Here is a 15,018-nt window from a genome sequence, read left to right on the forward strand (position 1 = left end):
ACAAACCCTTAACACGCAGAAAGGGACATTGCTTTTTTTTTGAAATTTTTAGTGAAGAAACTAGTTTTTGATATAATATATAATTATAAATATTAAAATACATTAAGCATACTTCATACCGTCTGTGTCATGTAATTGTGTCATATCTTGTCCTCTTTGTGTTAAAAAGGACAGGCGGCTAAAATGGCGTGTCCCTGTGACATGAATCCTCAGGTGCATGAGCACGGGCCCTCTCATCCCGACAAGCTCCATGGTAGAAAAACGCTCACTCTTATCTTGTGGGGAGGGAACAAAACTCAACCCCACCACCACCAGCCTCTCTCCCTCTTCCTCCTCTGCGTTCCTCACTCTCTCAATGGCGTCTTCACTCACACAGACCACTTGGGCCGTAGCGGACGCGACACTGAGGCCTCTCGCTTCCACCAAGACCACCCAATCGACCAAGCCCTTTGTTCTTCCCGTTCCCTCTAGAACCTCTTGCGGCTTGCCCAGCAAGTTGAGTATAGCGCTGGTTCAGCGCGGGACAGGAAGATGGGCACACTCGCCGGCACCCCACCTGGACGCCGGCTCGGCAATTCCGGTCGTCGCCGCCGCCGTCGTGGCGGAAACAGAGGCTTTCGAGGGCGAAAAAGCGGTTGAGTCGCCACCACCAACGAAACCCAAGATCGGGAAGGCCGCACTCCTTCTCAAGAGAGACAGAGTGAGTTGGTGGAATTCCCCAATTTTGGGGTATTCCTTCTATTTCTTGTTCTTGAATTCGCCGCAGTAACCATTTTTTCGGGTTTTCCTGTTTTTCGCTAGCAGACACGGTCGAAGCGCTTCCTGGATATTCAGAATTTGAGGGAGAACAAGAAGGAATACGACTTGCCGATGGCCGTCTCGTTGCTTAAGCAGACGTCGAACACCAAGTTCCTCGAGACGACCGAAGCTCATTTCAGGCTCAACATCGATCCCAAGTACAACGATCAGCAGCTGAGAGCGACGGTTGGCTCTGTTTCTGTTTTGAGGCTGATGGAGTTCTTTAATTTTGCATTGTTTGGTTGATACATATTGATCCTCTTGTTGGTTTTTGTCTTTGCCTTTTTGATGTTCTTTTGCTTTAGGTGAATTTACCCAAGGGAACTGGCCAAACTGTTAGAATTGCTGTTCTTGCTCAAGGTTGTATTTAAGCATCCATCTTCCGTTTTATTATTGCATGATTTTTTTGTTTTGTTTTTTAATTTGTTTGGTAAGAAGGAACAGTTGCTGCTCACTTGTTTGTTGCTTGATGGAAAATGTGATGTTGGTTTGTACTATTTTTTGTTTATAAATATTGGAAGATGATTTGGCTCATTGGTGGGATGTGATTGTATCTGTAACCTGATATTGCTTCTTCTCATGTGTTTGTTTTAAGACATATACTAAAAAAAAGCGTCTTGCTTGTATCATCCAAACATGTGCTTGAAACAAGTGTACCAGTTTGAACTGTTGCTTGCCAAAAATCATTTTGCTAGTTCTGGGTGAAATAAGCTGTGTTTGTCTTAGATACATGTCAACCTTTCCTCAGTTGATTCTAGCCATGTTCGTTTTGCTTGGTATGTTCTTATGGAGCATCAGAGGTAGGTCTTCCATAAAGAAGCATGGGATTTGAAAGATTTTTAACTTTATTTTAGCAGGTATGTGGCATGTCCTTTGCCAATTGCAACATTTTTGTGGCTTATATTCTAGGAATCCTAGGTAGGGTTAATTCTTCTTAGTGGGTGGATTGGAAGGATTTGTCTCCCTTTGAAATTCACCACCATTTGTAGCTTAATCTTTACAACGACGTCCTACTTTTTTGTGGATACATCTGTTTCAAAGTTAGAGTAAGTGTTCTCTAATTGTTTCCATCCTTGCTAAGTGGCTTAGTGTTCCACTAATGTCAACTTTGTCTGTGGTTTAAAGGATGTCCAGGATAGGTGTTAAAATTGGTGCTGAGCTATTTTGGAGCTATGCATGTGTGAAACCTCTTTGCAAAATGTCAAAGGGAGGTGTTTGTATGCAGGGGCGGATCCTGGATTCTAACTTAGGGTGGGCACAAATACGAAGTAAAAGAAATAATTACTAACAATATGTTTTCTAGGGGAAAATTACTAACAATATGTTTTTTAGGGGAAAATTACTAACAATATGTTTCAAAAAACCAAATCAAAACCCTATTTTCTATAAACATCATAAATGGTTCATTTATGTTAGATAAGAAAGCCCTAATATTCTAACCAAAATCAAATCACACAATATTCATGGATTCATGTCTAATGGTAATTAGAAAAAAAAACACAAAAACCTTAAAACTATAAACTAAACATTTATATCATTCTAAACAAAACAAATCAAAATTAATCACTACAAACAACATAAATTATGCATTTGTGCTAAGCAATAAAAAAATACTAATATTCTAACCAAAATCACATCTTGCAATATTCATATATCCATGCCTAATTATAATTGAAAAAAAAGCACAGAAAAACCCTTAAACCATAACTAAACATTTATGTAATTAAAAAAAAACCAAAACTCTAATCCTTACAAACATTATAAATAATGCAATTATGATTAATTAATTAAAAAACCCTTAATATTCTAACCAAAATCAAACCACATAATATTCATGGATTCATGCCTAATGGTAATTAAACACACACACACACACACACACACACACACACACACACACACACACACACACACACACACACCTTAAAAGCATAAACTAAACATTTACTTCATTCTAAAAAAACAAACAAATAAAAACCTTAAATCCTAACAAACATCGCATTATAGATATGCTATTTGAAAAACAAAACAAAACCCTAATTAGATATTTTGTGTCATTTGAAAATCAAAATAGAAGACATAAATCCTAACAAAAATCAAAGATTTCGGGGTTTGATAACCAAAATCAAGCATTTATTAATGGAATCATGCTTATTGATAATTAAAAAGAAAATACCAGACAAAAAACCCTAAAACCTTTATTATATAACCATGTAATTTGAAAAAAAAATCAATACCCAAAATCCTAAAAGAAATCATAGATTTATGCTAATTGAAAAAGAACAAATAAAAGCTCTAATATTTTAACAAAAAACCAAACATTCATTATTCATGCTTAATGCTAATTAAAACACACACACACATACAAAACCCTATATGGGGCGGACAGCCGGAGGGAGAGAGGAGGGGACCACAATAGGGGCGGACGACCGGTGTCGGCAGAGCCTTAGAGAGAGAGAGAGAGAGAGAGAGAGAGAGAGAGAGAGAGAGAGAGAGGACCACAGCAGGTGCAAACGACTCGTATCGGCGGAGCCTCGTAGGCTCGTAGGGAAGGTGGAGGGTCAGAGAGAGAGAGAGAGAGATTAGGGAAATGCCTAACTGAAGGGGGGACGACCCCCTTTGGGTTGGGCACTGCCCATGCTATCATCGGGTCAGGGTGGTTACATGCCCACCCTCCTGCTAACGTGGATCCACCACTGTTTGTCTGTAGCTATGTAACATGGACTCTTCTAACTGGGCACCACACCCGCACTGCACCCGCACCCGCACCCGCACCCGCACCCATGCAGGTGCAACACTTGCACACGGCTTCCTTTGTGTCAGGTGAAGTCAACCACACTGAGGTCCATTTCTGTACAAAAGTGGATTTAGTTAATTTCAACTAAGTCCAGCTTTATCTATATTATATATATAAATACATAAATGCACACATATACACATATCTATTTATATTTGCACCTCCGCACCAATGTGGTGTTATTTTTTATTGATGAGAAATAGCAATTGTAGATTGTTAATTTGATTTATTGCATGAATTTATGCATGATGAATTGATGATATGATAATTGTTTTTATTTCATTAGTGCTAACTTAAAACTATTAATATATATACCCTTCCTGCATCCCCGCACCTATGTGACATAGGTTTGTAGGAATCAGGGTATATGCTATTTGCTAGATATAGAGTGCACAAATCACTAGTATTGGTCTTGACTGTTTCTTCGCAAGAATTTTTCTCAGGTTCTCTGAAAAGTCTTCATATTTAGAAAAGTGGAAATATAAGAAATAATAGAAAATATAAATCAAAGTAAGAAAATTTTCTAAGATATAAAACAAGAATAAGAATAACATAATGGAAGAGAAGAAAATAAATTTGTTTTAATATCGTACTATCATTGCAATATTAGCATGATAATATTGGGATATTTTCAATATAGTTATATTTTAAAATATCATGATATTTACCTTTTCTATTTTTTTGGCAAAATCTCTTAAAACATGATATTCCAGAATTTTGCTGATATTGGTAACTATTCTTAAGATGTATCTATATATATATATTTATGTACATAGTTGAATGTATTTAGGATAAAAATGTATTTTTATGTTTTTATTTTTGTCATTTATTTTTTGTATTTTCATGCCCTTTATAGGGCATTTTTGTCTTTTAGTTGGGTCAGCCAACTAGCCGTTAGAGCTACCTAATGTCTAGTTATTGAGCTGTTAGGATGCTCTAACGGCTAGCTCTTCTCCCTCTTTTGTATATAAATGGGACCAAGTCCCTTGTATATATTCAATGCATTCTTTGTGCATTTGAGTTATTAATAAAATATTATTTTAAGAATTTGTGTGCTCTCTTTGGCCCTTGGTGGCTCTTGTGCTTGTGCCCCTAGTGGCTTGTATTTGTGCCTCTTGTGAGGTGTGTGGGCTATTTTCTTATTCCATTACAACCATATGGAGAACAAATGTACTTGAACCAAGATTGAGGATGTGATAACAAAATGCAGGTTGTGACTTAAAGTAGAGGGACTCGTAGTCATGGTTCATGCTAGCAATACGCTGTGTAGTATATGGAAGTGGAAAGAAACCTCTCTTCTGCATGCTAAATAAGACTATTCTAAATTGGCATTGAATTGACAGCACCAAATAAAATACAAGGTCTGAATGGTCTTACTTTTCAATAACAGAAATTTTAACACTTGTATTACCTAGTTTGGGTTTGGACCATTCACAATATCTTGAGCTTTTCTGTACTGTTCAAGTTGCATGTACTTCATGAATCCGGTTTGACTTGAAAAAATGGCATACTTAATGTTACTTTTCTAACTAACCAGCTCTAATTATGTTGTTTGATTCATAGTTATCTGAAGCTTCTTAAAACCTTGAAAACATATTTTCTGGGAAGCTCATTTTAGAAGCAATGGATTTGAATGAAGCATATAATTTAGGTAACTTTCTTAGTTCTCATATTGTTTTCCTATTCACTGCTACTGCTTACTCTCTTAACACTTCCTAAATGCTTCACAAATCAAGGCACCTCTCAAAAATATCCCTTCTTGCCTCCTACTTCATGTATCACTTCTCACACGCACTTCTTACTCTAGCGACTACGTTCTACTTGTACATGTGCATGTGTGAATTCAGTAACAAATGGATGGTTACTTAAAGTTCATATATTTGTATGAATTACATAATGAAAAATATTTTGAGAATGCTTTTTCATGGGGTGAGCAATACGATACAAGGAAGTTGAATTACAAAATATAGGCATGTGGTTTTGCATGTAGATTGGTAGGGACAGTTGATTGAGTTTGATGTAGAGTGTTGATCCTTAATCTGTTTATTTTGCAGCAGTTTTGACTTTATTGTGTTAAAGTGTATATATATATATATATATATTTATATACTTATTGTTTGTGTATGTACATATGTATATATACACTAATATGTATATATATATAATAAGTAAAACCCATTAGGGGTATTTTGGTCATTATATTTTATGTAATTAGTGTTGTTCCTAGAGGGCGCATTAGGGTTTTCTTTTTTTAATGTATTTTATTCTTTTCCTCAAGGGCATTATAGTCCTTATATGGATCACTTCCCAATGGCTCTTCTTTGCTTCCTTTTGTGTATAAATAGGGGGTGTAACCCCTCTTGTATGTTAAACTTGTTCATAAGCATTCTCTTAATAATATTCCTATATTTTTTACTTGTGTTTTAGCCCCTAAGTGGCTTGTATAATTGTGCTCTTGTATTGACCCATAAGTGGTTTTGATTGTGTATGTTCTTGTGTTTTTGTATGCCCATAATAGGCACCCACTTGTATTTTTTTGTATTTTCATTACATGGTATCAGAGCATTGGTGCTCTTGGGATGTATCTCATACATGAAGATCAAGAGGAAGATCGTGAATTGCGATAAAGCATTGGTTCATTGGTTTGTTGCCTTGGGAAGCGTGCCATCAAAACTTTCTCAAACACATTTCCTGCCTTCCTTTTCTCTTCTTTTCTCTATATCTTTTATCTTCCTCTACTCTTTCTTTTCTTGGTACAATGGCTGAAAAAGATGTAGTTATGGCTGTTTCCATCAAATTTGATTGAAAAAACTATAATATGTGGGTCACCATTATGAAAAAAATCTTAGTTGGCAAAGACTTGTGTCAACCTATTCTCATAGATCTATTTGTGGGGAAGATGGTGAAATCAAAGAGAAAACTCTTAAAGACAAAAAAAAACTCTCTTAGACTACAAAAAAACTATTAAAGTACGGGATGTTTCTCATGCCAAGGTTCTATCCTTATTTACGAGGAGTATGTGTGAAGAACCTTGTAAAAATATATTGAAATTTGAGAGGGCCGATGAAGCATGGGTTTATATCAAACAAATCTGCACCCAACATGATGGTGCCCATAAATGGGACTTGCAAGATAAGATTCACAATTGCAAGCATGGTGAAAAATGTGTTAGAGAGTACTATGATATTCTTAAAAGACTTTGACACCAAATTGGCAAAATAGAGCCAATTTGGGATACCATTGATGATGCTCGTCGGAGAAAAATCAAATTCTTGGTGAGCAAAATTTTCAATTTATGAGAAGATTTAGGCCCGAGTTTGAACATATTTGAGTATCTATCATCCATCAGAACAAAAATCAAGAGTTTCCACCTTTACATGAGATTTTAGCCCAAGTTTGCATGGAAGTAAAAAGGCTAAAATCCGTTATTGAATCTAGGGAGTCCAAGGATAATGTATTGGAATTTAAGGAACAATGATGGGAGATATGATTGGAAACATGATAATAGAAAAGGAAAAATCTTTTGTCATCATTGTGGAGAACCGGGGCACACCAAACCTTTTTGCCTAGAATTCAAAAAGGATGAGAAAAGAGTAGCTACCTTAGAATCTCCTCAAGAAGACAAAAATACCAACAACTCCAGTTATAAAAACATGTCTTTGTCTCAACTCATAAAAGTTCTACAACCGCTCCTCAAAGGCTTATCTTCCTTAACTGGTGTCGCGGTCTCCTCTTCCTCACCTCTCGGTAAGATCTCTTGACTCCTAGATTCTGGTGCTTCATTTCATATATCCCCTAATGAAACTATATTCTCCAACTATAGTATTAATTCAAGTAGATCTAATGTTTTTATTGTGGATGGATCCTCTCTTGAAATTAAAAGAATTGAAAGTTTTTGTAAATTCGTCAAAATTTCCTATTCCAAAAGTCAGAATTGTGCCAAAACTTAATTTAAATCTTATTTCGGTTTCTCAAATTATTGGTCATCGTTGTAGTATCTCCTTCACTTTTGACTGATGTTTTATACAGGATCTCCAGTTCGGCAAGTAGATTGGGGAAGGTTATAGAGAAGAAGCCCTCTACTACATGGACCAGTTGATTATTCCCAAAGATAATTTTTGTTTAGATATACAAAAATTGGATATGTTTTTGTAGCATCACAGACTAGGTCATCTTAGCATCTTTAAATTATCCAATATATCTCATTTGAGAAAATTTTGTAATGAAAAAATCCAATGTACGAATTGTATTATTGGGAAAATGAAAGCAATTTCTTATCAAGAGAGAACTTTTTTTGCTTCCAAACCGCTTGAATTAATACATTTGGATGTTTGAGGTCATGCTCCTATTGCCTCTAAAGGAGGATTTTTCTTGTTGTGTAATTTTTGTAGATGATTATTTTTTATTCACGTGGGTTTATTTTTTTAGGCACAAATATGAAGTTTTTGAAACTTTCAAAACTTTTCATAACCTTGTTAGCAATTTGCTTAAAACCAATATTTCTATATTTGGTTCTGATTGAAGAGGAGAATACATGTCAAATGACTTTAAAGATTATTTGAAAATTTGTGGCATTTTTCATTAACGATCTTGTGTAAACACGCTCCAACAAAATGGTTTGGTAGAAAGGAAGCGCATGCATATAATAGAAACCACTAGAACATTGCTTATTTTAAAAAATATTCCAAAACAATTTTGGGCTGAAGTTGCACTTACTTCGGTATACCTTATAAATAGATTTTCTTCATTCAAACTTCAAAATATTTCTCCTTATGAGTAACTTTATAAAACTACCTCCGACTATTTCAAACTAAGAAGTTTTGGATGTAAATGTTTTATTCTTATCAATAAAAATGATAAACTTTCTCCAAAAGCCATTCCTTGTGTCTTTCTTGGTTATGGGGAGAGTAAAAAAGATTTAGATGTTATGATTTTAAGCATGATAAACTTTCAAGGAATGTTACCTTTATAAAAAAAAAGTTTCTTTGATTTAAATATGCCTATTAAAGAAAAAAATGATTACTCTTTTTTGGAATTATCTCATAAATGTAATTATTAAGTGTTACGCAACAATGATGTTGTTAATGATGAACCTTAATACCACATTCAGGGTGGTGAGTCTTAATGATGGACCTTTATTTATCCAATACAGAAGAATAACTAATGATAGACATCCCACTACCTTAGAACAATATTCTAGCATAGAAAATCCTAAACAAAACACTTTTAGGAAATGAGAAAGAATACATAGGCCTCCAGATAGGTTTGTATCCTACGAAAACTTTACTCCTCAATATAGAGTTTGTCTGGCCAAATTTTTCTTACTTTCAACCCTCCTCGTACAAATAGGCCAAGAATTATCCTGAATGGATGAATGCTATGAATAATGAAATACTAGCCTTAGAGTAGTCCAAAACTTGGGATATAAAAGATCTTCATGGAAAGAAGACGATAGGCTTAGATGGGTGTTCAAAATTAAAACCAAAAGTGATGGAACTTTAGAGAGGCATAAGGCTAGATTAGTAGCCAAGGGTTACTCTCAGGAGTATGACATAGATTATGATGTAACCTTTGCTCTAGTAGATAGAATGACTTCTATTAGAACCCTTATAATTGTAGTTGCTATTAGATGTTAGCTTATTTATCAAATGGATGTCAAGAATGCCTTCCTCAACGATGAATTGAAGGAAAAATAAGTTTATATGTTCCCACCATGTGGATATGAAGTTCCTGTTGGAAATGTGCTTTATTTAAGAAAAGCCCTGTATGATTTTAAATAGGCACCTAAAGCCATATATGATCATTTTAATTTTGTTATGGTTAAATTTGGTTTTATTTTCTGTTATACTGACACTGGTATGTTTATTAAGAGATCTGATGCTGGTATTGTTATCCCCTTCCTCTATGTTGACGACATGATCATCATTGGTGGAGACAAACAGGGAGTTAATTTTATTAAAAATATTTTGAAATAAAGCTTTGAAATGTCTGATTTAGGTTTTCTTAGATATTTTTTAGGGATTGAGGTTGCATATTCCGCTCGTGGCTATTTTCTAACTCAATCCAAATTTGCTTTTGATATCATAAACATGTCTGGCATTACACATGAGAAAATGATGAACACTCCTAAGGTAATAAATGCAAAATTGAAGATAGATGATGGCAAACCGCTGGATGATCTTATTCCTTACCGCCAAATGATTGTGGCCCTCACATACTTGACCATTACCAGACCTGATATCTCACATGCAGTTCATGCTGCCAGTCAATTCCAACATTTCTCTACAATTGTGCACATGAGTGTCATTATGTGTATCATTAAATATTTATAAAATTTCATTTTTAAGGAAATTGTTTTGTCTTCCTCCTCCCTACTCAAATTAATTGCTTATACTAACTTTGATTGGAGAGGAGATCATAATGAGAGACACTCAACTATAGGTTTCTATGTGTTTGTAGGTGACTCATTGGTTTCTTGAAAATGCAAGAAGCAACAGAAAGTGTTGTTGTCGTCCACTGAAGCTGAGTATCGTGCTATGACCACCACAACATCTGAAATCGTGTGGTTGAGAATATTATTGGAAGACATAAGGGTGCATATGCTCTCACCCTCAAGGTTATGCTATGACAATAAAAGCATCATCTATATAGCCAACAATCACATGTTTTATCAACGTACCAAACATATTGAAATGGACTGTCACTATGTTCGTGAAGAGTATATGAAGAAGACCATCATCATGCCTTATGTAGCATCGAAATTTCAGTTGACTGACTTCTTTACCAAAGCTCTTCCTTCTTTCCAATTTTATTTTTTACTTGACAAACTTTCGGTGATTACACCGTAAGTTTGAAGGGGAGTGTTAAAATATATATATATATATATATATATATATATATATATATATATATATATATATATATATATATATATAAAATAAGTGAAACCCATTAGGGTTATTTTGGTCATTACGTATTATGTAATTAGTAGTGTTCTTAGAGGACACTTCAGGGGGTTTTCTTTTTAATGTATTTTAGTCTTTTCCTCAAGGGCATACCCTTGGAATAGAGGGTCACTTCCCAATGGCTATTCTTTGCTTCCTTTTGTGTATAAAAATAAGGGCTGTAACTCCTCTTGTATGTTAAGCTTGTTCACAAACATTCTCTTAATAATATTCTTATAATTTTTACTTGTGTTTGAGCCCCTAAGTGGCTTGTGTGGTTGTGTTCTTGTATTGACCCATAAGTAGTCTTGATTGTGTATGTTTTTGTGTTCTTGTATGCCCATAAGAGGCACCCACTTGTACTCTTTTTGTATTTTCATTACATAATGATCCAACTATAACCGTTCTTTTGTTTAGCTTTTTAAAAGTCATTACTTGGCAGCACCAGGAAATTATTAGTTGAATGCTTTCAGTTTCAAAGTAGTCCATGAATAACCTGCGATTCTGCAGGTAATCGAGTAGATGAAGCAAAGAATGCAGGAGCTGACTTGGTAGGTGGAGAAGACTTGATAGAACAAATTAAAGGGGGTTTTATGGAATTTGACAAACTGATTGCATCTCCAGACATGATGCCCAAGGTGTGGTTCTCTTTCTCATTTTAATAACAGTTTGCTCTTCTACAATTTTGAGTCTTTTGGACTAAAAATCATCTGCCTCCCTTCTACTATGTCCTGTTCATCTTTCAACCATTTTATGCTTCTTGACAACATAATTCTGATGGACATGTCTAATAAACATTGTAAGAAATCAAGAGTTTTCTTGTTGATTTTCACTTTTTAGTGTATTTTTTATCAAATATTTTTTATTAAAGAAACATTAAAAATTCCAAAGAAGCAAGAAATTGGAATCGGTTATCTATTGTTTTCTAATATACACAAAATTCTTACCAAATAGTTTTTGTCAAACAATTTACTTTAGTTTTCAATTCATCAGCATGTTTTCTCTTGATAGAAATAACATAAATATTGGACTTAGATTGTATGACAGATTTCATGTGTTAAAATGTAGCAACAAGGATGTGCCCTCATTCATGTTACCCATCTTGAGTTTTACAGCCTTGTTTATGTCATTTAGGAAGTTTTTTATTTCAATGTGCAATATCGGATGATTTTACAGCCAGCTGGTCTGTTAGATTGATAAATTTTGAAATGGTTGTTGGTTACCAAAGAAAGTTAGCTTAAATATGTTACCTTTTTTTTAAGTTGATTTTTTTCTTCCACATCCTGAACTAATTTCAGGTTGCAAGTCTCGGAAAAATTCTTGGACCAAGGGGACTCATGCCAAATCCAAAAGCTGGTACAGTTACAACTGATATAACACAGGTATGTCAAAACAGGTCTTTGTCTATTTTACTTTCGCATTATTGTGTTTGTGTTTTATATAGGGGTGGCAATTTCTGACCCGACCCGCCAACCCGACCCGCCAACCCGCCTCTTAGGCGGGTTCGGGTTGGGCTTAAGCCAACCCGTTTAATAAACGGGTCGACCCGTGTAACCCATTTATTAAACAGGTCGGGTTCGGGTTGGGTGTATGCCAACCCGCCAACCCGGCTGACCCGTTTAATAAACGGGTTAGGCGGGTGGGTCAACCCGCCAACCCGTCTGCCTGACCCGTCAACCCGCCAACCCGACCCGCCAACCTGCCTACCTGCCAACCCGATCCGTCAACCCGCCAACCTGAAAACCCGTTTACCTGACCCAACCCATTTATTAAATGGGTTGGCGGGTCGTGTCGGGTTACCCGTTTATTAAACGGGTCTGGTTCGTGTTTGCCACAGCCGACCCGTTTAATAAACGGGCCGGGTTCGGGTTGAGGTATGCTGACACGCCAACCCGCCAACCCGACCCGATTGCCACCCCTAGTTTTATATTACAAGTGTGCCCGCTAGTTCAGCATGTGTATAACTTGAAACCTACTGATAGCACTTAGGTGGACAATTTTCATGTTTTTACTGTGAAATTCTTATTCTTGGAATTAAATTCTCTCTCTCTCTCTCTCTCTATATATATATATATATAGTAGGAATAGGCTTTTGGATTGCCAGAATCTGATGCGTACAGGTTTTCCCAGCAATGCAAAAATTGACAGCTGTAAATGCACCAAATTTTCCCAATTTAGAAAAACATGTTTTTTCATCCAAAATACATGATCCAAAGGTCGATTGCCAATTAATCAACCATGCTAAACACAGCTAAGAGGTTAGGTTGATTCAAAACGACTTGCATCATGAGATCTCAACTAAATTGTAGGCACAATTGATTGTAGCATATATATAAGGAAGGGATACCGTCCAACCAAAGGAAGGTCCAAAATCTACTACCAATGATGATAGACTTCGTCTTTTCTCTAGTTTTTCATCGGTCAGACTTTACATATTGGATTTTTATCATTTAATTAGTAAGCGACATGTTTTAGATTATGAATTTTCGATATTTAGATGCATTTTTGAAAGCACTAAAAATCAACGGCCTACAATGCTTTTGTATTGTAAAGTTTTTAATGCATTGTGTGCCGTCGATTTTTCATGTTTCCCAAAATGTCTAGATGTCTTAAAGTCTTCGTGTAAGCATATTTCTTACTAAATAAATTATAAAGAACAATCATATAAGGTCTGATTGATGAAACACTCGAACATTGGAGAAGGGGAGCTGTCGGATCATCATTGGTTGTAGATTTTAGACCTTCCTTTGGTTGGACAGTCCCCCTTCCCTGTATATATATATATATATATATATATAAAATGATGAAATGTTAAACTGCTCTTCCAATGGATTCTCAGTGCTGCTAGGCCAGAATCTGGTTGGCACAACTTCGTCTGGGCCTTCTGATTGGTCCAATTTGCACCAATATTCAGAAACAGCAGAAAACAAATGAAAATTTCACTTGTGAAGGGTGGAACAGTTCCTCAAAATGGGTAAATGACTTCTTTGATCCCAATGGCTTCCCTGATACTACTAAAACAAACTAGGTGCCTCAATAACCATTTTGGATTCTTGTTCTGCTGCTTATTTGATCTTCAGGCGATGGTTCAACCTTTGCTAATTTACAATTTCCATTGGTCTCAAAATGATTTATTATGATCTGAGTAGTTATTTTGACCTCTCTCTCCTTCAGGCTATAGCAGAATTTAAGAAGGGAAAGGTCGAATACCGAGCAGATAAGACCGGAATCGTTCACATACCTTTTGGGAAAGTAAACTTCACTGAGGAGGATCTCATTGCTAACTTGGCTGCAGTAATTGTATGTTTTCTTCCATGATCTGTTATTCATTTGCTAGACCTATTTCACAGGTCAAGAATATGCTGATACTGTTTTCATTGTCCAGAAATCAGTAGAAACTAACAAGCCATCCGGTGCAAAGGGAGTGTATTGGAAAAGTGCGCATATATGCTCATCAATGGGACCGTCCATTCGGTTAAATGTCAAGGGAATGCTAGAGTACAAACCCGCAGGCATCTGAAACTGTTCCTTAGTGCTCATCGATTATCAAGTCTTTTTTGTTCTCTGTAAATTGCCTAACTAATTGAGCAAAGACAGAAGAGAGGGAGCACGCTCAAGAGAAAGTGGGAGAAGAAGAGCAAATTCATCTCCGCTTTTCACCAGATAATACCGGAGATGAATTTTTAGGCATATAATCAGTTTGTATTTTCTTCATCCTTAGCTGTAGAACTGCTTTATGATCTTCACGGTTTGCATCTTTGTATTCTTGTTGGCCCCTAACAGCCTGAATTGGAGTGGCTGATAGAAAAAATGCTAGCATTTTATTTAATAGTTCTTTCATATATTTCCTAAGGTGAGATCTATGGGCACGTGCGAGTGTTACTTGCCAAACATAAGTGCGTTGTATATACAGGAGGCCTCTTGGCAAGTGAGCTGAAAGATTTCTCTATAATGCGACATTCTTATATGGTGCTCTTCTCTAATACAAAGAGAGAGAGAGAGAGAGGCATCTATTTATTTATTATCAGAGAGAGAGAGAGAGAGAGAGATCTATTATATTTATTATCAGGGTTTTGATAAAATCATCTGTACACTCCTTATAAATATATATATATATATATACGTGGTACGTTCTTTTACATCCTTATATTTATATACAGAAATATTCATGTTCCATATATGCCATATGCCACTGTACCATAAGGTCTAATGGCCCTAAGTAGCCAAATTCTCGTGACAAAGTAAAAGTTTTCCTTTCTCATTTTCATCAACAAAATTTCAAAAAATATATAAATTAAAATTTAAAAAAGATCTAAGAAATTAAAAATAAAAAGTTCCATTTTTCCATTAAATGACCAATATAACAGTGAATATTATGATGAAACCATGATATTTTAACAAAACGATTACATTGTGATATGTTCACCGTTTAAAATGGTGCCCAAAATATGTTTTTTTGCAATATTGTCAAGGTGTTGC

General features: G+C 35.6%; 1 protein-coding gene across 1 annotated transcript; it reads left to right on the plus strand.

Annotated features, from left to right (window-relative positions):
• Window positions 1–269: 269 nt before the first annotated feature.
• LOC149836681 (large ribosomal subunit protein uL1c-like) lies at window positions 270–14,383 on the plus strand. The gene is made up of 7 exons (XM_090005523.1): window positions 270–700; window positions 805–984; window positions 1,104–1,158; window positions 11,050–11,177; window positions 11,838–11,921; window positions 13,714–13,839; window positions 13,925–14,383. The coding sequence occupies exons 1-7, from the start codon at window positions 356–358 to the stop codon at window positions 14,057–14,059; spliced, it is 1,053 nt and encodes a 350-aa protein (XP_089861649.1). The 5' UTR covers window positions 270–355; the 3' UTR covers window positions 14,060–14,383.
• Window positions 14,384–15,018: the final 635 nt, after the last annotated feature.

This window comes from Nuphar pumila, chromosome 5 (assembly GCF_984573655.1).
Source record: "Nuphar pumila chromosome 5, dmNupPumi1.hap1.1, whole genome shotgun sequence".
Taxonomy (NCBI): Eukaryota; Viridiplantae; Streptophyta; class Magnoliopsida; order Nymphaeales; family Nymphaeaceae; genus Nuphar; species Nuphar pumila.